Here is a 24,333-nt window from a genome sequence, read left to right as displayed (position 1 = left end):
AACCACAGACAGAGAGTCAGAGGGTCCCAGAGTTTTCCCCGGTGAGTCTCAAAATGAGGTACTACTCTTAAGTGATGTGTCTGACACAGGTGACACTCTCGATGATCTCGATGATCACCAAAGAATGGACTCAGATCCCCCAGTTTTGTCTAACTAGTTTAAATACTTTTACAACAATTATGAACATTACATTCTCTACTATCAATGTGAGAAGTGTGAGATCAAAGGTTAAGGCTCACAGTGTTTTATCGTTCTTAAAAACTATCAGAACGGATGTGTTTTTACTACAGGAATGCTGCATCCCCTTTCTAAAAAATTATAAACAGTGGGAAGAGATTTGGCCATATCCGTCATTATGGAGTGGCTCGAATGAAAACCGTAACGATGGGGTAGCCATTTTAATAAACAACCCTCAACTCATCATAAAGGGGAGTACTGTGATGAGAGACGGACGCGCAATCTTAGCAAGACTTTCTTATATAGGGAATGATTTTAACCTCATTAACATATACGGCCATGCCGACAGACAACTCAGGTACGAACCTTTAGAGGACATCCAGTCGCATATGCTAGGCCATCAACCACTAATCGTGGGAGGAGATTTTAATTGCATCTTAAGTAGGAAGGATAGAAAGAGGAATGATGAGGAGTTTAAAGTAGATAAAACATCAACTTTATTACAAGACATGTGCCGGACATTTAAACTGGTGGACTGTTTCAAATCCATACATCCAGGAGAGGAGGGCTTCACCTGGTTCAGTAGTGACAATGCCAGAGCCTCTCGAATAGACTACATATTTACGAGGGGTTTAGCACAGAGTGATGCAAGATTAATTCCAGTTTTTTTTTCGGATCACTTGCTACTGTCCTGCTCTTTCTCATTTCCTTCAGGTATGACTGTTGGGAAGGGTTTGTGGAAGTTAAACTGCTCCCTGCTGGAGGATGAGGCTCTAGCCGCACAATACAGGGAGCTGTACAAAGACTGGCAGACCCTTCAAGACTCGTATGATTCACGAGCACAATGGTGGGAAATGACAAAGAAACGAACACAGACCTTTTTTAAAAATGCAGGGAAAAACAAGAAACTCAAAGAGATGAAACGCATGTCGGGACTACAAAGAAGACTCCAACGCTATTTCATCCTAACAGAAAAGGGGATGGACTTTAATGATGAAATCAAAGAGACCAAACAAGAACTAAACGCTTTGGCGGAAATAAAGAGCAAAGGCATCATAATAAGAAGCAGAGAAAGAGAAATAGAAGAAGGGGAAAAATGTACACGCTACTTTTTTAAAAAAATGATGGGCAAAAATGAGGGGATTTTAAAACTTCAAAACGAAAACGGGCAAATAACAAAGGAAAGTAGTGAAATAACCAGATTGGTCGAAGACTACTACAAAAAATTATTTGAAAAGAAAGAAACATATGAGAATGAAATGGGGCATGTATTAGATCATATTTCAAGATCAGTGCGTCAAGACCCCTTTTTAACATCGGACTTTACCCAAGACCAACTGAATGATTGCATAAAGACTATGAAAAAAGGCAAATCACCCGGGGAGGACGGACTCAACCTCGAATTTTACCGGACTTTTTGGGATATTTTAGCACCAGATCTGTTAACTGTTTTTAACGAATTTTCCAGTCGAGACCATATGCCAGACAGTTTCAGAATCGGGATAGTTACTCTATTGCACAAAAAAGGAGACAAAATTGACTTAAAAAACTGGCGACCCATAACGCTTTTAAACGTGTACTGTAAAATTTTCAGCAAGCTTCTAGCAACACGAATGTCTGTTGTCTTGGGAGACTTGGTTGATCCAGACCAAACCTGTGCCATTGTGGGAAGGAAGATCAGCGACAGTCTCATGCTGATCCGTGACACCATTTGTTATGCAAGAGACAGAAACATGCGACTAGCGGTCCTAAACCTAGACTTTGAAAAAGCCTTTGATCGAGTCTCGCACCAATACCTCTTCAGGGTATTGCAAAAATGTGGTTTTCCCCAAAAATACATCAATTGTGTAGGACTGCTATACCGAGACATCTACAGCAAATTCATGATTAACGGGAATTTATCGGAAGCAATCGAGATCAACTGCGGTGTACGTCAAGGTTGCCCTATGTCTCCCCTTCTCTATGTTCTTTGCATTGAACCTTTGGCACAAATGTTAAGAAAAGATAGATTTGTCGAAGGCATCAATATCCCAGGAAGTGGGGGACAAATTACCAAGTGTGTTTTGTACATGGATGATTTTAATATTTTGTGTACTGACCGCGCATCTGTTGAAAGAGCCCTTGACTTGACTGACCTGTTTGGGAGGGCGTCTGGGTCAAGGCTAAATAGAGAAAAATCACAAGTGAAGTTTTATGGAATGTGGAAAGAGACAGAAAAGGCAGGACTCCCGCTGACGGTGTTAAAGACAGACCAGAAAATCCTAGGGATAAAATTCAATGCGGATGGAGGAGGCGAGACCAACTGGGATGACGTGACAAGGAAAGTTAAGCAAAAACTTGTTTTTTGGTCACTAAGAAAACTGACAATAGAGGGGAAGGTCCTAATCATCAAAGCGATCATCCTCCCAATGCTTTTGTCAATCAGTTTAATTTTTATGCCTAAAAGAAACGTGCTGTTACAACTGGACCGAGCCATCTTTCGCTTTGTCTGGGGCTCAAAGTGGGAAAGGATAAAAAGAGATACAATGAAAAAGAAAAAGGAAAAAGGGGGGAAAGGAGTGCCTGACCTCCAGCTTTTCCTGGGAAGCAAATATGTCTCTCTCCACTTCCAAAACGCTGTGGGCCCACCCAACAACCCGAAAAGTCAAGCAATGACCCGGTTTTGGATGGGCTCATATTTGCGGAAGCTAAAGCTTGTACCAAACAATCGTTTGATTCCAGTTTCATTTAACTTGCCACCAACACATCTCTTTATTCGGGATTTTTTGAAGAAGTTTGATTTGGAAACACAAGAATGTCACACTTTACAAAACCACAGGGCCCTTATTGCTATTGTGCAAGAGCGAGCTACAGTAAGCCCTGTGCGGGGGCTTGCGTTTGGCGAATCCACAACGGTTTGGAGCAACGTCAATCATCCTGCCCTCCCAAACAGACTACGAGACTTGTCATGGATGGTGGCTCATGAAGTTCTCCCAGTCAGAGCTGTAATGCACCACCGAGGAATGTCAGCGACTTCGACGTGCCCTCGACCTGGCTGTGGCGCCCAGGAGTCGGTGAGGCACCTTTTTTGTGAGTGCAGCGCTGCCAAGGTCTTGTGGACAATGGCCGAACAACTAGGAAAGTTCCCGGACTTGCCAGCAGGAGAGGTCCCTGATGCACAGTACGTGCTTTACGGGGTGAGTCGGTCGAGGAGGCATCGGAACGACTTTGCCAGGGACTGGCTCACTCTCGCCGCCATCAAGGACGCCATCTGGACCTCCAGAAACCTGCTGGTATGGAGGTGCAGGCAGATCCCCCCCGTGGCTGTGCTCCAAATGGCTGCAGATACCATACAATCTGCGAGCGGCGGGCCTAGGACGCAGCCATAAAGAAGACTCGTCTGTACCCACCCGGAGGGGGGAGCCGGAGCTACGCTGTGGGAGTCCCGGCAGCAACGGCCTGGGTTGTGGAACCCAGAAGGGAGAGGACCCACGCAGAAGGGAAAGGACCCACACAGAGGACTGGAAGAATGCTGCTTGGGAGGGTGGGATGGCAGAGCTATGCCCTTGCACAATAGTATTGCCTTTTACACGCTGGTTAACTACTGTTAAAAGAAAATAACTCTGAAATTGTTTAATTGATGTTGGAAATGTCAGGAAAAAATGTTAAAACGTCATATCGTCACGTCATATTGTCAAATATAAAAAAATTGTGAATATGCTTGATGGCTGTTTTGCTGCTGTTGGTGTCAGTGGATTTGTTCAGACCGAGGACAATCGACTTTGGCCTGGACGGATCTATTGACAATAACAAAGATGTTATATAATGAAATTGTGAATATGTTTGATTTTCGAGAAGGTTTGTTCAAACCTCACTTTGTGTTTGCTGTTAAAAACGTAATATTGGAATATAATATTGTGAATGTGCTTAATTGCTGTTGAGATTGTCATGATTGTTTTCTGTTTTTAGTGTCAATAAATTTGTTCAAACCAAAAAAGTACAGACACTGTGTCTGTACGATGTCACCAATCACTCAAATGCGATTGCGTCATTCCACACATCATTAGGAACGATAAACTCTAGGGATTCAAGAAATGCCAACCGTTTCTTAGTTTCGATTTTCTTTTTCGCTGCAAACTGTGTGGACAGCAAAGTAAGAATTTTATTGTGCAGGGAATTGTGGTTCTTTACTGTGAATATGTCAATAAAAACTTTGAATTGAATTGAATTTAAAAATAGACTCATCACAGAAACTTCAATATCAGTCTGAAACAAGATACTGGGAAAATATAAAGCCGGGATAGCTCACCAAAGTAGTCTTGCAGCCATCACGTTCAATAATAATACGCAACCATGGTCCTCTTACATCCATGATTGTAGTAAATCCAACCATGTAAAATATTTACACACTCCAAAACACGCAATAACGCCAACAAATAAAAGAAAAAAATCTGCTGAGAAGCATCTCTGCATTGATGGACGTTTCTTGTTGCTAGCTGTCTGTTAAGACCAAATAATTCCGGTTTACAAATTCAGACTACAGTAGTAAAAGTTTTCTCCATGCCATAGAGCAACCTAACATGTGATTAACGTCTTTTTCATCCAATTGCAGTCTTTGTTTTGCCCCACTTTAGCCTATGGGATCCTGTAATTGCTAAAAAAGGACCTGCCTCCTTTACCCCAAATAACTTAAGCCAATAGTGACAGATTCAAATGGTGATTGACACATTGGTTAGGAAATGAAATGTCGGTATATATATCCCAGCATACACCCTGGACTACTTCGCCTACGGGGCAAAAAACTAGTCAGCGGCTGCTTGCCGTAGTTGCGAGACCTTGCCACTCAATATTGATCCACATATGAGGGGCACTGTATCATAAGGCGCATGGTCAGCTTTCGAAAAATATAAAGGCTTTTAGGTGCGCCTTATAGTCGTGAAACCACTGTAATTGACAAACTTTGACAATGGGCAGTCACCCAAAACAGCAATGCTCAAAACAGACATAATTCATGTTTGTGTCCTCACCTGATCTCCACTGTAAAGGGTCTGCAGTGGACTTCTTCTGCTTTTCTCCGGCGTGCTGCCGCTTCCAACACTGGTTTCTGTAATAAGGCATTCAAGGTCACATTTTAACATGTAAACATTATTAAACTTATGTTCCAGTCCAGCAAAATATCATCCTGTCCTGCTATTTCCTTTGGTTGTAATTAGGGCTGTGGACGGGTAATTGCACCCTAGCCCAGCTGATGGTGGGAGGTCACCGTATAAACTGCCAGGTTTGGGATCATCATGTTGCACTTAGCTTTGGTGCGGTAAAATCCGACCTAATGTGGAACATGATTTTGGATCATTTGATTATGTTTTATTTCATTCATAAATATGACAGTATTTTTTTTTTTAATTATTAATGAATTACTATCTTCCTGAGAATAATTCAATTACATTCTCTCTGCAAAGTGCAGCATAACTCCTGTTGTGTTTGCCGGGTCTCGAAGCAGAGGAGCCCAGAGGGACCAGAAGTGGGCACATACACAGGTGGTCCCAAATGCCTATGGAATAACACACGTGTGGTAAACGACATAATCCCCATGTTGTAGTCATGAATGGACACCAGGACTGTTAGCACTTTAACAATGCTTATTTACATATGAACAGGGAAGCTGCCTCGAATAGCCAGGAGTCAATTGTGTTCCATCCTGAAAGGACAAGAAAAATCAATCCTCTACTTCTGCTGGTAGACAAAACATTTGGAAAGCATTTTAATTCCTTAGGGATGCACAATGACTTTTTCTTTTTGACACTGGTAGCCAATAAAATCATGCTTTAGGAAGCCGATACCGATAACCAATAACTTTTTACCTGTACCACGCCCCCCCAAAAAAGACACACAGAATCTCCTTTATTTCTGTTTTAAATCAAATTACTGTTATACGACTTCAGTAAACATGTGCGACTAAGGCTTGACTATATCAATTAATTTATGAATACTTACTTTTTAGTTTATTACTATAGTGACCAGTTATTGTTATGAGCACAATAACATTGACATCTCGATATTGCAGAACAATAACATGATTCAGGGTGTGTTCATTTTATGAAAATATGTCAATTCTAAAAATCATACTTATTATCCAAAACCTAATGTCACAAATGCTTTGGCCAAGAAAAATATATCACACACTCATATGAAGTGGCATTTTCTTAACTGTACTTGTTCGTAGCAGACTGAATATTATAGTGTGTCAATTGATTATCGGGTCTCTTCTAATTTTCCTCCTTTAATAATTGAACATAAGCCCCCGTGATAAACTAAAAGCAATACACATGAAAAAGGGCCAAAAGAATGACAAGAAGGTTGTGGTAAAGGGTGAAATAATTTTTGTTTCCAAAATATTCGTCTGTTGGCAGAGAATTGAGCTTATTTTAAATCATCATTTTTATATATTTTGGTTTAATTACTTAATTTTTTAGTTAAAAAAACAAAACAAAAAAAAGGAATTTTACTAGCAAAAAAGCAATAACAGGCTAAATGATTTGAGCTAAAAAAAAATTGTCCTGGATTGCAAGAGGATATGAATTAATAGAAATGTAAATCTTGAGGACCAAAATTTTTTTTTCCAGAAAAAAACAAAAGCACATTTAGCAATTTGTACACCACCAACAGAGTAAAATTTAAAATAAAAATAAAACATTTTTGTTTGATATACCCAAAAATTAAATGTTGTTTCAGGTTGTTATAAACTGAGAGTGGTGAAGATTATTTTCTCAATAGGACAAAAGAAAACTTGACATTGTCAGCCCCTCCTCTTTGCATTTCTACAAACATTTCTCCCCCTTCAATCTATCGGTACAGTTTGTTCTATCGAACTATTACATAACTATAACATTCAACTGTAACTTCTATTTTACATTCCATAAGGAAGAAAATGTTCCAGTAGGACCGTCAGTCAGAACTCAACTGAGTGAAAAGAAGTACAGGTTCTGTAGTTTTTCCACCCATAGTGTTCTTCTTCACTGTGTCCCTTTCCCCAAACCCTGGCCCCATCCGAGGCTGACTTAGGTTTTGAGCTCTGCGACTAATGAGACTGCGCAAGAGAAGTGATTTGTTTTGCACATGTCTGAAACAACGTATACATTTGCTTCACAACTGCAACAGAGATTTGACTCAGTGCGGGAAACAAAAAAAGCAACAGCCACAACGCTTTTGCCTGAAAAACTCGAGACTTCACAATAATCAGCCAAAGTAACATTGAATTGCGGTCGTTACAGTGTATGTGGAACATAATTTGTCCTCCAACAGTGTCTCCTAGTATGTTTCAATGCATATTCCCACGATTCCTTCCAGAAATGGGAATTAATAGCAGAAAAAGCCCCCTGCTATCTGCAGCCCTGAGCGAGAACAGTTATTGCTTGGATTAAGTATACGCGGGTTAAAAACAAACACCAGATTCCGAAAGTTTGATTGTAGCCAGAATGAATGCATGTTTTCTGAGTTGTGTTCATAGATTTACAGAGAATGCCGCCCACAGCGGAAAGACACAGGGGATGTGAAAGTGCAATCATTTCAAAGAGCATAGATTGTACCTGCATCTTCATCCCTTCATACAAGCAAGTGACGTTAAGTTTATCAAAAGACTGTTTTATTTGATTAACATATAAGCAATTACCAACTTTTAAGTTTGAGACAATGGTAAAAATGAAGACACCTGTGCATTAAATACAAAGGTGTTTTTTTGTCTCACTTTGCAACAGTTCCAAGTTTATTTCCTGTCCCCATACGGCAACTAAGGGAATTAACTGAGACAGTACAGTACATGAAAGTACTAAAATAGTTTTTTTTTCTTCTTTGATTACAACACCTTTTCAAGGGACAAGTGAATGCACCGTGATTAATAAGAGGGTCAATATGAGTCAAGACTACTCGTTAAATGGCTATTGTGTGATTGAAAACTCAACTAAAGAAAAATAATTTTAGCTGAGACTTCTTTTAATTAGCCGATAGGCTTTGTCATTTTGCCTTTTTTTTTTTACTCGCTGTTTTAATGTGATTGAGGAGCCATATATCATATATTAATGGCCGAAGAACAAGGTTGCACACCAATAGATGCCGAAAAGTCTGACAAAAAAAACAAAGACCAGTAAATTACACCGAAAAATAACTTGTTGTTCAGCAGATTTCGTTTACAAAGCTGTAAGTAGGCTCCAAATTCATTTTTGCAATGCACCTAATTAATTACATTAGAAATGGCTTCTTGCAGCTCAGCTCTGATTTGTTGCAAACACAGTTGATGACGGCCCATAGTTAAAACGATTAACTCAGTGGTCTGGGATGACTTAATCCTCCATCAGGACGCTAATTATGACCTGATGCCAATCTGCACACCAAATTCAAGAAATTGTGTGTACAAAAATGACCAGGCTTTGTAACCCGTACCCTGGTTATTAGTCGTCGTAAAGCGGGGGTAAAGAGTGTCTCGTTAAAAAAGCCAAACCTGGGATGAAACATAGAGTAGGGTTTGTCAGACTGTAGTTTTTTTTAATGTATTTTTAAAGGATGCATAGGTGTGTTATAGCTGGATTTGAACCCAAGACCTCGGAACGGTTCCACGGATGCGCCAACTCATCTGCTCCTATTTTAATCAATTTTATATTTTTTTCTAAATGAATTTTGTTTCATACCACTAGGAGGCAGTAAAATAATGAACACTGTCCCGTAAGGCATGAGATTTAATTTTGGTTTTAATATGTGCATTACAGAATCTCATCTCATCTCATTAGCCGTACCGCTTATCCTCATTAGGGTCACGGGGGGGGCTGGAGCCCATCCCAGCCATCTCCGGGCAGTGGGCAGGGGACACCCTGAACTGGTTGCCAGACAGTCGCAGAGCACACAGGGACAGACAACTCATTCGCTCATTCACACCTAGGGACAATTTGGACCGGCCAATTTACCTGAATTGCATGTTTTTGGAACGTGGGAGGAAACCGGAGTGCCCGGAAGAAACCCACGCAAGCACGGGGAGAACATACAAACTCCGCACAGGAAGTCTGGAGCTGGATTTGAACCCATGACAGGTTCCCATGACATGAACTGTGCCGCACAAGCGCTAACCACTGCGCCGCCGTGCTGCCCCGCATGACAGAATATTGGCGGATAAAATTGTTTTAACTCTTTAGGTCTGAAACGTTATTACTCAGCTTTCCTAACAGAATTTGTGAAGTTAATGAACTGTTTTTTTTTTTAGTTGAGGATAATTATGATTTGAATGTTATTATTATTTTTACTATGAGGCTGAATCAGTTTATCCATTCTTGCCTTTTCTCCCTGTTTAAATAAATGGTTCCACTCTCAGTGCACTACATTCCATCTGCAACATGGCATTCTTATTCCTTCAGCTGCTGCCCTGTTCAGCTTGATACACTCTGAGAGGCCAGTTTGGTTTCACTTAAGCTTGATGAAATACTCAACTCATAAAATCTGGTTGCAATACGGTCATGCATCTGTCTTGAGACAAATGCAAATCGTTTACATTTAATCTCTTGTCAGCATGCAAATCACATAAAAGTTGGAGGGGTTTTCCAAGTTCAAGTTTAATTAAGTTTCCGCGTCATTTGTTCTGTCACACCAGAAAACCACAACTTCCTTTCAGACCCAGGAAGTGAAGCAAGGCAGATGGTTAAAGCAGAGCCCCTGCACTAACAGGCTGGTGTTTAGTGTCAAGGTTCAGGCTGTTGAGTGCTTAGGCCAGGGCAGTGGTGTTGATACTTTATTTCTGAATAAACAAGTGTCCACTAATCCGACGTGACATTCTAAACAAGACAGCACTAGCCTAAAACAATTGGTGGGAGAAAAATGTTTCCTAATGTGTGGGCCGTTACTTTATTCCTTAACCGTCAAAAAATCTTGGCCCTTCTTGAGCAAATTGACTTTTCTGTTTAAAAATCGCTTTCCCTCAGTGATCTTGATAAATTGTTTCGAACATTGTCTGACATTGACTTAGTAAACATTTACTTTGAGAGGTAGAAAGATTATATTTTAGCAAGACCACGCACAGAGGAAAAGCTGCTAATTGCGCAATGCTATTTGATATTTCACATACTGAAAGAGGAAGATGGAGAGATCTGTGGTTAAATAGTTTCCTCACCTACAGTGTAAGTGCGTATTGGTCATGAGAGTGAAATCAAAGTCATACAACAAAACAAGCAACCTCTTTCAAACGAAGGCAGACACATGCTCTAAGCCGCACGTGGTTGCAATTACACGGACAAGATTATGCCAGTTTATCCTTTATAAAGTTGTGCAGACACTTCCTCTCAAAATGATCCTTTTAATTATAGGGCATGCTCACTCCACGGTGCCGTTCATGTTGTGCTGAAATATGGCTACAAGTTAACCGTTACCTGCTGGCTTGCACTCAGACTTTGGGTGTGCCACGCGTGCCTACTTTCTTGACTTTCTCACACTTTTATCATTTTGTTTTCTGTTTTGTAATGCAGTGTTTATGATTACAACTGGCCAATGGCATATTGAACTTATTGCCAGTACATTGAGCTTGTTTAAGTAAAAGCCCCAGAGTGTAATATTTGAGCACTAGATGGCACTATATTGTCTAAAGCGACGAAAACCAGTGCCACAGAGCACAGCATAGCAGCAAGTGTCAAGAAAAAAACATGGCAGCGACCTTAAGTATTTTTTCTTTTATGTAAAAGAAATTAAAAAAAAATCTCGACCCATGATTCTTTTTATAAAAATTACAATTAATATGATAGCTCAGGTATTTTTTGCCTGATATTCAAATCAAATTGTTCTTTTTTTTTTTTATTGAAAGTTTTTTGTACCACTAGGAGGCACTCAATATTACACACAGTCCCTTTAATACACGTGTATATGGTATTGGTTAAATAAGCTATAAAAAGTATAGCAATGTTATTGGTAATGCTATACAAGCAATCATTGATTTTGAAACAAGTTCTGTTTGTACAAGTGCGGTGTAATTCGAATAAACGTAAATGGGATTACACTGTTAAAGTCTAAATTTAAGTTAACATACTCCATATTAAATATACCATGATTTTTTTTAATCTATTTTTATAAGGAAAAGGTTTCAAAGAAATCATGCAAGCGTAGAACTAATTGTGCAGTAGGAAGGCGCAGCTGCCAGATATCGAAAAGTGGTATTTCAGAGTGAATAAATGTAATTTTCTGATTCACAATTGTTTTTTTAAGAATCATTTAAGAGTACAATTTTTAGGTTGCTGGTGGTTCTTAATTTTTTTTTTTATTACTTAAAAAAAAAACTGCGAACAACATGTTTGTGATCATTAATAACTATTGTACACTTTTGGTATAAATACGACTGGTTAATATTTATAACAATCAATATTTTAAACAGAAAAATCCACATTGCTTCGTTTTCCCCTCCTGATTTTTCTAATTTTCAGAAAAAAGTGTGCATTCTGTTATTTGTTAAAACTTTCTATAGTACGCTATATTCTTATATACTGCATGCAAATGATTAACAATTTTATCTTTTGCAAAGAAACAGTTAGCGTAAACTTCCATCATACAAACCGGCCCCATTTCAGAAAAATGTAAATACAATGAAAACATTATTACATTATTTTTTTAATGCATTAAAATATTAAATTAAAAGGAATCATTTCAAGTCATGATATGCCTGATGAGAAAATCCCTCATAAAACTGTGAAAAGCCAGGACTTCAAACACTTAATAAACATCAGCCAAAATCCTAGAAACATTGTTCAGAAACTTGACATTGTATAAAATGGAGAAAAGCCTAATTGCTTATAAAAATCACCACAGTCTTAAAAAGAGAAAACGTTCCACATGTTCAAACATAATGTAGTTGTGTCTTTGCATATTGTAAAAAAAAATTCTACACTATCATAAATGTGTTTAGTCACAGTTAAGAGTTTCAGTGATATGCTGTAACCACCTTGAAAATAGAGGACAGGCCCCAAATAATTCCCAGTCCGTATTTTAAACACGCTTGCAAGAGCAGCATCCCACCATTCTTTAATCAGAACCGTGTTGACTGTTGAGCTCAGTGACACATGAAATATCACATGGACAGCAGCACTGTTGCCATTATGCCCTCAATTACACAGCAATGGTTCTAAAAGCACTAATATGGGTCCTGTGCAAACTGACACATTTTTGAAAGTAAGTACAGTTTCAAATACTACTGTGTGTGTCTGTGTGTGAGTACCTACCACAAGCCAATATTAGCTGTGGTGAACTGACTCACTCAGAAGGCCCCAATGTTTTTCGTTTAAAGCTGAGAAGGAGGAATCCATCAATGTCACAAGAACCAAGTGAGTGGACTAAGCCTGAGCAAACTGTGGTGCATCAGTGAGAAACTTCTCTGGTCCCGACTTTTTTTCTAAATTGGATGCACTTTGGGTGACCTAAGGTGATTCTGGTGGACATGTTAGAACATTAGCACAATTGACTGGATTTGAGTCATGTAAACATTTACAACATCGTTTCATTTTCCAAGAGTACACACAGCAAACTGCAGTGCTCTGCATAGTAGTAAACTCAAAAGAACACTGTCCAAAAGTCAGACAAGTGAATTGCTACAGAAATAAAGTAGTTCTACCTTTTCCTGGTAGTAACCTCTGGTTTCACTTCCCTGTAGCCCCGAGAGTACTGACTCAGTATTAACCCCTGGTTTTGCAACTTTCCATGTTGTAGACTCAAACTTATTTTAAAGGTAGACCAGAGGTTCTATTTCTTTCCAGAGAGCCACCCTGGTGTATAGACACAGGACGTCCCACAATGGATGCAAAACAATAATATGCAACAAGCTTCCTGTACACCAATGGAGGGTGTGTCCGATAAGGATGGACAGTATGGGCATGTCAGATAAAGGATTTCCTGTGATAAATCATTAGATGTCACTAGCTAAAACAAACGCTAATGGGGTGCTACGGTCTTGCGGTGTGGGTAAATCGAAAGAAAGTTCTTTAAAGCTCAATAATGTATTTAATATAACAAAGCCATAGAAAATCCTCATAGTTCTTTTCTTTTCAATATTTGATACAATAAGAAACAAAACATTTAATGAGATATATATATATATATTATTATTATTTTTTTTTGTAAATCTTTGTGCCCAGGCATACACCACCTCGTGTTAGCGAGTCCACCTCCTCTCCGATTCCCGCAGAGGAGGTTAGCTCCGGTAGCTACCGGTTGCTCCAGGAAGCTCCACGTTAGCGTCCGGGATGCTAGACGTGAGCCACGTTTCCGTAAAACACAGCAAACAGCACTTCCTGTGCGCTTTGTTTTTCACCAGCACAGCAAGTTTGTCGGCCTTATTTGGTATAGAGTTCATATTTACCATGATTACGGACGATACAGAAGACTTATAACGCCGCTAGCCGCTTAGCCTTAGCTCCGGCACTGCATCCACGATAGGGCCCCCCTCATCACGCCGGCGAGAGAATTCTTCAGGGCAAGGAGTCAATTCTTGCAGCGCCAGTAGACTTGTCTGAAATTGTACTTTGTCTCCATCTTGCGGTGGAATGTTTTTACGATTTTATTTTTTACATTTTTATAAAGGGGAAACCTGTAGTTTTTGTGATCCAACCGTAACACCGTAGTGGGTTCAAGAAAACCGTACTCATTACGGCAAAAACGTAGTACTTGGCAGGTATGCATGCTTCGTTTGGTTAATTTGATTTTGAAACGTGTTCTAGTCTCCCAATTATCATTCTCATCACTTCACGTTTTAAATGATGTCCAATTTTCTTCGTCAGCCAATCGGCTCTAATTTCTTGTTCAGGTATCTCTTGTTGTCCCGTTAGCTGCATATCAAACTCGAATTGTCCCAGTTCTGACGTCAGTGCCTTTGAGGCAAAATACAATTAACAAAGACAGGTGATCATAATAAACTGTTTATTGCAACAAAGATATACTTGTTTATTAGTCTGGTTTTCCAAATTACTGTGTGTGAACCAATGGCAAACAGACACATTCAATTAAGATCATTTAAAAACAGATACATCTGAATTTGTATGAAGCGTCTTTTGAAATAATGGTCTTTCTTTTTTGATGGAGGTTGCCCTTGTTGACATAGTTCAGCCTGAAACCACTCAATAAAGTCTGGGTCCCTCTTTGCCAACTTGGCAACTTGGAACACAGAGTTTAAAGGGCGTTCCTGTGCTCACTATTTGGTACGTCAGAAAGCTCTGACCTTCTTTCCTTGAAAGCAACATCAGCCCACTGCTGTTATAATTTAACCCTTGTTGTTCATAATACATGTCCTGCAACATTTTTTTTATATGTGTTCTCTGCTAATTTGAACAATGTTTTAGATTTTTGAATTTTGGGTTTATCTCATTATTTTTCACAAATTGCATTTAAGGTGGGGTGCTTTGTTTGAGGTATTGTTAAAAAGTGGAAAGCAGACAATTTTCATGTGTTAACAGAGCCCAACTGAGTTCAAAGAGCTCTTTAAAAGAAAAATTCCCCAACGCGCCATCTGCTTTCATCTTACTTTTAGTAAAGCTGTTTGGAGCAAAACACAGTAGTAGCAAAAAAGGGTAAAGGGTGGGATGTAGAGTTACTTCATGCTCCTCCCTGGGAACAGGCCTGTTTTAAGTAGAGTCCAAACGCCAACCCAAAGAAAGATGAAAAAAGGTGAGTTTATTTGAGCACATCTAAGAAATGCACATACTAGCTCGTAGCATCGGGAGCTTGACCAAAGATGCAATGATGACAGAAGCCAGGATATGGTGGCAACGTGTAAGAGTTCCAAATTTCATACGGCACCTTTAAACGATGTTTTCGAGTACATTTTTCTTTCTACCCCTCGTCTCTGCGCTCAGATTATTGGCATACATCACATTCAAAACTTCAAGTTAACAAGTGATTTTTCAATTTTTATATATTTTCTCTGTAAAACGCATGCATGAGAAGCAATTACATGTGTCAAACAAGTATGCCCCTGCTTCAATTATTTGCTTGTGTTTTGAAGGAATCAATTTTAAAATAGGTGCTTACCTTAGTGTGTGATATCGACATTCATTAAAAAAAAGAGGCTACAAGAGAGAGCGCGTATTGCAGACAAGCCCATACAAGACCGGCAGCATGTGCGGTGTTGAATGCCTACCACGTGGGCTTCGTGCACTTAAGGCTATTCAGGTGTGTGGTGTCTTGCATGACAAATGCTGCTAAAGTTCTGAATTCAAAATTTGGGACATTGGCTGATAAGATATATGTGATTTACTGGAAATTATAAATGAGAATAAAATGGTGATAATTATTAATTTTGATTCCGATATTAGCATCTGCTTGTAGTTTGTTGTACATTGTTTTATTCACCTTTAAACAAACTCGGAGGATTTAAACACAGAAGAAAATGGTCACATTAAGGACTGCCTCTCCAATAACATCCACTCATTCCTACACCATGTCAGGGCAAACTTAGCCATTAGGTTGATCAAGCCAACCACCACATTTTTCTCAAGCTTTGTGGGATAATTTAGGAATGAGATGAATATTTTAGTTTCACTTTCCTGAATTTAAGACATAATTTCTTACAAGCAATTTTCAATGTACTATATGGACAAGACCGTTTTCATATCCTATACTCGCAAGAGGGTACAGAAGCTACCTGCTTACCAACAGCGAGCAGGTGAAGAACAATCTGTAGCGTGTACAAGTAAAGCAAATACTGCTCAAGTGAACAATTTATGATTCCTCTGTAACAGCAATTGTGTACCGAAAATCACTGTACTAAACACCGTTTTTTACACTTTTTGATACTGCTTTCAGCCTAGCCATTTCTAACATGTTTGCTTTTTGTATTGACATTGATTCCTGGTATAATAACCCGCTTTATGCTGATAGGCTCATCCCAAAATCTGGTTTTTGGAATTGTTTTCAAGGTGGTTTCCCTTGCACCTAACACCGAAACAAACGAAATTTACGTTTCCAGAAGGGTGTGGCTTGCAAAGCTACGGTTTTGCCTCAATATAGATATATATACACATACATATTATATATAATGTGGGGTATCACAGCGGGGTGGGTGGTTAGTGTGCAGCCTAACGCTACAGAGGTCCAGGGTTTAATTCCAGCTACCACTGTCTACCCGTGCAGAGTTTGCATGTTCATCCTGTGCCTGTGTGGGTTTCCTCCGGGCACTCCGGTTTCCGACCACATTCCGAAGACATGCATGTCAGGTTGGATGGCCGGTCCAAATTGTCCTTAAGTGTGAATAAGCAAGTGTCTTGCATGTCTCTGTGTCCCCTGCCCACCAACCGAAAACAGTAAGAAAATGGAGGGAGGGATAGATGTATGTACAAATATACATATAAAATATTATTATTAAAGTGGTTCTCACTTTGCTGCTGGATTGTTTGAACTGAGATAGTCTTTCAAACAAGTGAAAGTTCAACAGGAGCTTTCAAGGATCAGCTATAAGGAAGGACCAAAAAAAAACTTTTTTTTTTACCCCATCAGAATCACATTCTGAAAAAAGGTTCAATGCCAGTCGTAACTCAGCAAGCAAGATAAGAGAGCTCCATTTTCAAAGGACAAGTTTTTCTGTCTGGAAAAAAAAAACGTAACTTAAACAAATATACGAGATGGATTTGATAGCATTAAAAGCAAGCTCACTCTGTACACTCTACACTTAGTAGCTTTTACATGGCTCACTTTACTATCTGTTATGTGTATCCTAGATCTTCTGAGATTTAGTCGCTAGCCTAAGGCATATTCGAGCAGGAAGGCATTCTTTGTTTAAATTGTGGCAACTGGAATGCATTTTTCAGCTTTGACAGATAATAATGAGAAACACTACTTGCTGTTTAAGATCAATAAACAAGAACAAAAAGTTTTTTTTCGATGCGTGTGACAAGCACACACCGCACCTCACCCAGTCAAGAATCAATTGGGCACCCTTAAATAGGAAACCGAAGATCAACAAAATTTATCATGCCGTAGGTGCAAAGGTTGTTTGGATCCATAGTTATTGCGCTTGACCAAATCAAAACAAACCAAATGAAACTCTTATAATAGTTTTGGGGAGGCAAAAACACAATCATTTTTTGCGAGAGAAAAAAAATAGTAAAGAGGCTTATTTTTACCCACCATAATGAAGTTATATGTCTGGAAAAATGTGTAAGGATTGAGAGCTTAATGTAATATGTTTTGGGGTCAACTGATGGGCTTGGGTGTCTGGTTTGCAATCCACATGGCTATTCCTCTATGCTTCATTCTCTTCCCCCCTTCCTCACTCCATCCATCCTCCGGATTATAAGATGCACCCCCAAAAATTGCCTTTTGTGATATTTTTTCCACACTGTATATGTGTCACACCAGCTTGTAATGCACATGGACTTAAAACTACAAGAATGGCTAGGGTTGCACAACAAATAAAAAAGTTTCGTATTTGTGTAATGATTGATCAGTTTGAATATATTTTTGATTACAATTGCATAATTTAGGATGCAGTGCGCCAGATCCTATCCAGTATACCAATAAAAATACTCACAAGACATGTAAAGGCATTAGGAATCATCTCGTTATCACACCATTTGAGTCACTGTACTAATTTTTTGATGTCATTATTGACAGGGTTGGGTAGGGTTACTTTAACTTGATTACTTTCAATTACTTTTGGATTACTCCAATACCAAATATGCTAATGAAAGACAAAAGAAACTAAATATGAATACAATTATGACTCACAACACGTGGTAAGCTTTCTCTCCTGGCTTCGATCTCAGGCAAAACTATTCTAAAATGCGACAGAAACAAAATGAAAATAAATACAAACAGCTTGCCAACATCATTTTTGCCGTTCCATGGGTTCCGTTACTCCCCAAGCCTGCACAAAATTTAGTAATTTTATTCATATTTAATTTTTGTCTTTTATTTGCATATTTGGTATTGGAGTAATCCAAAAGTAATTGAAAGTAATCAAGTTAAAGTAACCCTACCCAACCCTGGTAAATGAGTCGCGCCGCAAGAAGAATGTCAGGCATTAAACTGGTCCACGGTACAGAAAATATTGTCAACCACTGAAAACAGTAATTTATTCCTGACTCACAAAATATTTGCGTAAAACACGAGATTCTGACCTCAATGAAGCGAAAGGCATTGTAGGAAGTAATTCAGTCGGTGCGCATATTCAAAACTTTTTACATTGCTTTGTTTGAATTGAAAAAAGGGGAAACAAAATGTATACCAATCCTTAATCATGTTTCGTTTTCTCCAACATATTTGGTATCGTGACCAAACATAATGTGATAATGCAGAGTTTCCCATAGGATTTTAGGAGACTGTGGTGGAAGGTCTGACCCTCGGGGTAGGGTGTGTGTACATTTTCAAGCCTGGTGTATCTATTTAGGGCATTTTAAGACCCCCGTATGTAATACAAATGGCTGTATATAAACATAATAGGTTGGTATCATCCTTAAGAGCACACAAAGGCATATCATGAATATTTCAAATGTAATCTCAAGGCAAAAGGCCATGACACAAACTCATTAATTCATTCACACACTCATTCAGTACATTGTTCATTCACTCACTACTGACACATTTAGCACCCTGCCATTAAATTTTTAATTTTTCTTGGCTTTGTAAAGATAATTTCCATAACTCTTCCAAAATTAAACACTTCAGGGCTGGGTCCATTTATGGAGACTCTCGGGCAGACAGCAAGGTGTTCTCCTTGCAATCTGTTCCTGAGGTCCAATTTGACCTACAAGATAACTACAATTAGTCAAAAGAAATTAAAGTGAAAGGTGCCTTTGGAGCACACATTTGTACTCTCCTTTACTTGACAATTATGCACCTTACGTTCACACCAAATATTATGCATATTTGGCACACATGTCAGCACCTATAGTTGTGCCCTTACCCTGTTCATCATCAACTGCGTTAGTCCCAAACGAGACTGTGGCGGGGCACCACAGCCTCGTTCATTAGTGGGAAACACTGGATAATGAGATAAGACCTAATGCCTTTACATGTGTTGTCTGTATCCGTAGTGGTCTAGTGAATAAGATCAAGCACATTTCCCTATTGAAATCTGCATCCAATTTAGGCAGTTGTCTACAACAATCCAGGTTCCATGCGCCCTCTAGTGAGCATTTGTTGCTCTTACCATATCTGATTCATTCCCAAGTGCCATTATTGTTTAGTAATTTTGGTCACCGATATCGGCTGATCCATAATCGCACAAATATGGTACTGTGTTTCCAATTTTCTCGGCGCATAAGGCAGATGATCACATTTCAGCCCGATTTGGGGTTTTGGGTGTCCCTTATAGAAATAGCCAAAGGTTAGCTATCCTAGGTGGCCGGGTTTCCAAGCATGCACGGAAAGACTATATAGCAAATGCAAATTTTGACCCATCTTTGTGATCGTAGATAACAGTGCAAGTTAGCTCTCGAAACAATGCACCTAATCTCTGTTGAAAGCCCCTCAATGAATACTACTTGAGGTGGCTGTCAAGCTGGATGTCGGACCGGTCTAGTCTGCTGAATGGGCCGGTCCACGAAAGAGAAAAAAAAAAAAAAAAAGAAAAAAAAAAGAGAGAGGAAAGATAGATAGATAGATAGATAGAGAGATGTTGCAACCTGATGCAAACCTGTAGTGATGTCCATGTATGTTAAATACAGTTAAAATAGTGGCAGCTACAATATGTGAGACTTGATAATTTGTGGTCATCAGTTTCAGTGCAAAGTATACCGAGAGTTCCAAAATGAAGACAAAAACTATTATGATTCGTCATTTTAACAACATACTTCAGTATAGCAGACGGAATTGACAATGCACTTATATTTTACTTCAGAACGTTAGATGTGAGTGACATAGCCAGTTACCAAATGTAATGAGAGGAATTTGGCGAATTGCCAAAGTATTCAGTTTATGCGCACAAATAGCCTTGCTTACTGAACTTTGTGAATTCTCCAGAATGGTAACAATTGAATGGACAAACCTGGCATTTTTTTCATTAAATACAATGTAGCCTGATGTCAATTTGATTCAATTTTGCTGTTGCCATTGACTTCCAAATCATCCAGTCAAGTTTTTATGGTTTTCTCTTTTTTTGTGATGATACTTTTGACATTAGATATTCAACAATGTGGTGAAAACAGTTGAATATGATTTATGTGACAGGAGATGAAACCACCCCTGCACTTGAAAATATCCTTGTATTGCCTTGTATCCTCTACTACAGGAAAAAAGGAAAAAGCAAAGAAACACTCAAGGGTTACGATTTTTCTTCCAGGGAAATTTGCTGTCCCATAAAGGAGCAATATCTGCCCTCTTAAATTTGAGATCGGCTAAGCCCAGGAAATAAACCGAGGGGGGTGAAGCAGAAGAATGTAGGGGGTCTCAAAACGTTTTACTTTCCACTGTGCCCTTATTTATACTTGACAAACACTTTCTTCAATTTGACTGACCATCGCATTATTGAAAGGACCACCCGATATACAACCACATTAACTGTAAAAACATATGCAAGTATAAAGTAATCCAAGCTGCTTTTCTGACCAATAGTTGGTGTAAAAATGCAACAATTATGTCTGCGCATTTAAACTACAGTAAATGTTTGAAAAGTAATAGGATAGTAGTACAGTACTAAAATGGTCCAACCCAGTGTTATTCAACCAGTGTACTGGGGCACACGAGTGTGTTGTTAGACCCTGTCTAGTCTGCCACAGAAACATAAACATGCCATTGCTTTTTTCCACTGATCAGCCAAGTAAACGTAATATAAATTCATATGAGTAGGTGGCAGCTTAATGCTAATTATCTGCTCATGAGGTAGTACAGGGAAATATAAGCTGTTTAAGCTATCACAACAAAAATGATAAAATAAATGAAATAAAGTAAAATTCTTGCATATACTACAAAAGAAGAAAAAGTTAAAACCGAGGAAAACATTTTTTGTTTTACAAGAAAATTATAATTGCTTGTTTTAGGGATTTGTTACTTTTCTAGGAAAACGACACACATGTGAAATAAAACTTGAAAAACAGGTTGAAACTCAAAGTATTCCAAAACTATAGCTATAAAGCTAAATGATTGAAAAAACATAACTTGTGTTACCTACATAGCTATGTTGACCATAAAATGATAATAAAAAACTTTATACTGCCATTTTGACCACATGTTAACATACCTGTCAACTGATACATTTCCCCCGTATCTAATATGTGTTTTTGATCATTTCAAACTATATATGCTGTACAATTTTTGTGCAAGATTTTTTTCTTCATTTTTTTAGAAATACATTTTTTTTTTTAAACTAAGCTTTTTAGATCGATCTCATCTTGTCTATTTTGGCTTTAAACCAGAGCATCTCAGTCACTAGTAGCTGATTACAATGTATTGTATTTTACGGACTATAAGTCTCTCCAGAGTATTTCTCACTAGCCAAAAAATTCTTAGTTAAGAAGGAAAAAACATGTTTAAGTCACATTCTGAGTATAGTATAAATAGCATTCTGGGGGGAAATGTATTTGATAAAATTCAACACCATAAACATACATCTTGAAACACATTTTAAACTAAAATAGTGAACACGGTATACTAAATGTACACGTACGTGCATATCTTAGACATGCACGCAACAACGTAAAATTTACGTTTTTCAACTAACTCTAGCATAAGGAACATGCTAACCCAAGTATCAGATTCACTTCAAATCACTAAATCGAATTAAATATTTATCCTCTGTGTCACTTTTAGTAATAAACAACTCCTCCAAAAAAATAACCCGCTTCACTTCCTCTTTCCACTTCTAAAAATGTCTCCCACACAAAAGGTTAAGGTTAAAAATCAACACAGGCCTAAAGCGGCCGCTTTCGGTTTAATGTGAAAATGACTTGTGAAGTGATATACACTACTAGTAATTACAATTTAAAACTCAATGATATAATGACGTGTGAATAATTTCACATTTCAGTCTCACCAAAGTATAAGTCGCACTGCTGGACAAACTGTCTTGCTTTGAGTAAATAGGTGCCGTGCTGTGTTTGTAAGGTTTATCATTTCTTAACTCATGCACTACCAGTGCCGACTAAAGACGTCGAAAATCAGTACTGAATTTAGTGCCATTGACGTTTAACCTTTACTTAATGAGGCTGGCTAAGAAGAAAATGTGCATGATTAAAGTTTGGCAATTTTTTTTTACTACAACTCATTCAATACCATTGAAACTGAAGACATCAAAAAATGTTTTAAATCTGGTGCCATTGACTACATTAGATGTCAACCCTTTGTACCCATTAAAACAGTAAGTTCTAAAACATTTTAGCCAATGCTAATTCTCAATGTCTGTCCTCAGAAGGGCTTTTACAGAAATAAACATACACTAAATACATAAATTATGAAACAGCAGAATTGCATAGGCTACAGGTGGTCACATGTCTGACCTCTGATTAAGAAGTCTTCAAGTTTATGTTTAAAAAGGACCCAGTTTGACTCGTCCTTTTAGTTGAGTGGGTTAACCGTTCCAGGCTTTAGTGCCTTGTACAGTAAAAACTGATTTTCCAAAAGAAGTTTTCCGTCTCTGGACTTGACAGTTCCCGCTCTGAGCTCTTCTGGTTCTGGAGCCCTGAGCGGAACTATGCTTACACTAAGAACCCTAGGGGCCTGTTGATGCAAGCAATAGGTTGAATAAAGGCATTAATGAGATGAGAAAATGTGATGAACATATCGGATATTGCCATTAAGGATTTCATTCAACCTACATAAACAGAAAATGTTGAACTGACATCTACATTTGTCATTGGCATCTACTTTGGGACTATTTTTTAATGTCTTTAATCATCATTGGTAGTGAATGAGGGGAATTGCAATCATTTATTTAAGGGGGGAATTGGTTGAGGTTGACAGGTATGCGTTAATTTAAGTCAAAAATAAATGAACAAGTTACATAAAAATGGCACCAGGATTTTATGTTTATTTTTTTTCGAAGTGATCCTCGGGATTTTTGAATGAATTAAAATGTGCCTTGGCTCAAAAGATGGGAAACGCTAGTCTAACGGATCAAAGATGGCCTTTGTCCTTCACTTCATAAAACAGATACCCCAAAACACCCAACTTAGCCATAACTTGAATGCATTAACTTAAATTTAGTTAAAGATAAATTGCGCACTATTTGTATTTTATATTGAGCGTGAAACAAGAACACTATGTACCAGATAAAGTTTTCGGCGTGACTTACCGGGTTTGCCGATACTTTGGTAGTAAAGCACCAGGAAGACGAGCGAACCCAGGCACGTCGCCAGGAACAGGCGTCCTCCGCGGGGCATCTTCATCGTGACGCCCCGCCGCCTCAGCTGCTAGCGGGCGCCCTGCCTCGCGACCCCTTGCGCTGTCCTTTCGCCTCGGCCCCGATCATAGAAAGCAGCAACGACTCTCTGAGTTGCCCGCAGCCTTACGGGGGACGAAATGGGGCGAAGAAAGTCTAAGAGTAGCCATCTGAGGCAAGTGTGGGCTGCGCTTTTTAACTGTTGAGCCTCCAGCGAGGGAAGGACATAAGGGACTCAAACGCGCTGACGCCGTGAGAAAGCCGGCGAGCTAAGACAATTTTTGGAACACATTTGCTACAATTGTGACAAAACTGAACGGCAAAACCACTAACTTTCTAAGCAAATACCTTTAGGAACGCCAAAGTAGTACCGTTTGTTGGAAGTTTTGCGAACCGCTTCTTGGCAAACTGTAGAGGGGCTCTGGGAGATGACGCCACACAAACCGCCCCGCCTCCGTTGGAAAACTATATCTTAATTTAGTTCCAAATTGAGGACCCCAAACCAAGTTTTTGGGGTTGGGAGTATGAAAAAGAAAAGAGAAATGCAATTGTTATGATGTTAATCTAATTTATAAATTAAGTAAACACAAATAAAATGTCTTCACTCATTGTATTCATGTGATCATCAGAGTTTGAAATAACTCTCAGAAATGTTTTTGTTTATATTTTTTCTTTTATGTTTAACATTATTATGAGAATTATTATAATGCTGGTTTACTAGTGATCCCATGAGCCAAGAAGAGATCCCCAGGTTCGAGACCGTTCTCCATTCGCCCCCGGTGCTGTGGAATGCTCTTGCCCCTGAGATTCGATCTACAACCTCAGTGGAAATGTTTAAATCTAAGCTTAGAACACACTTCTAT

General features: G+C 38.8%; 1 protein-coding gene across 2 annotated transcripts in view; it reads right to left on the bottom strand.

The window, feature by feature from the left end:
• Nucleotides 1-23,917, bottom strand: part of LOC148369559 (carbohydrate sulfotransferase 11-like) — a 32,774-nt gene extending 8,857 nt beyond the window's left edge. The window contains exons 1-2 of one of the 2 annotated variants that reach the window (XM_088331621.1): nucleotides 23,384-23,917; nucleotides 5,184-5,260 (exon numbers count right to left, since the gene is read on the bottom strand). In XM_088331621.1, coding sequence (XP_088187747.1) covers nucleotides 5,184-5,260; nucleotides 23,384-23,477 — 171 coding nt within the window. In that variant the 5' untranslated portion in view covers nucleotides 23,478-23,917. The remainder of the gene's footprint in view (nucleotides 1-5,183; nucleotides 5,261-23,383) is intronic. The other variant, XM_088331620.1, reaches the window with a different exon arrangement.
• Nucleotides 23,918-24,333: the final 416 nt, after the last annotated feature.

Source organism: Urocampus carinirostris, chromosome 3, assembly GCF_059441175.1.
Source record: "Urocampus carinirostris isolate Australia breed hairy pipefish chromosome 3, RoL_Ucar_1.0, whole genome shotgun sequence".
In the NCBI taxonomy this organism is placed as follows: Eukaryota; Metazoa; Chordata; class Actinopteri; order Syngnathiformes; family Syngnathidae; genus Urocampus; species Urocampus carinirostris.
Note: the sequence above shows the minus strand (reverse complement) of the source record. Positions and strands in the feature narration are given on the sequence as shown.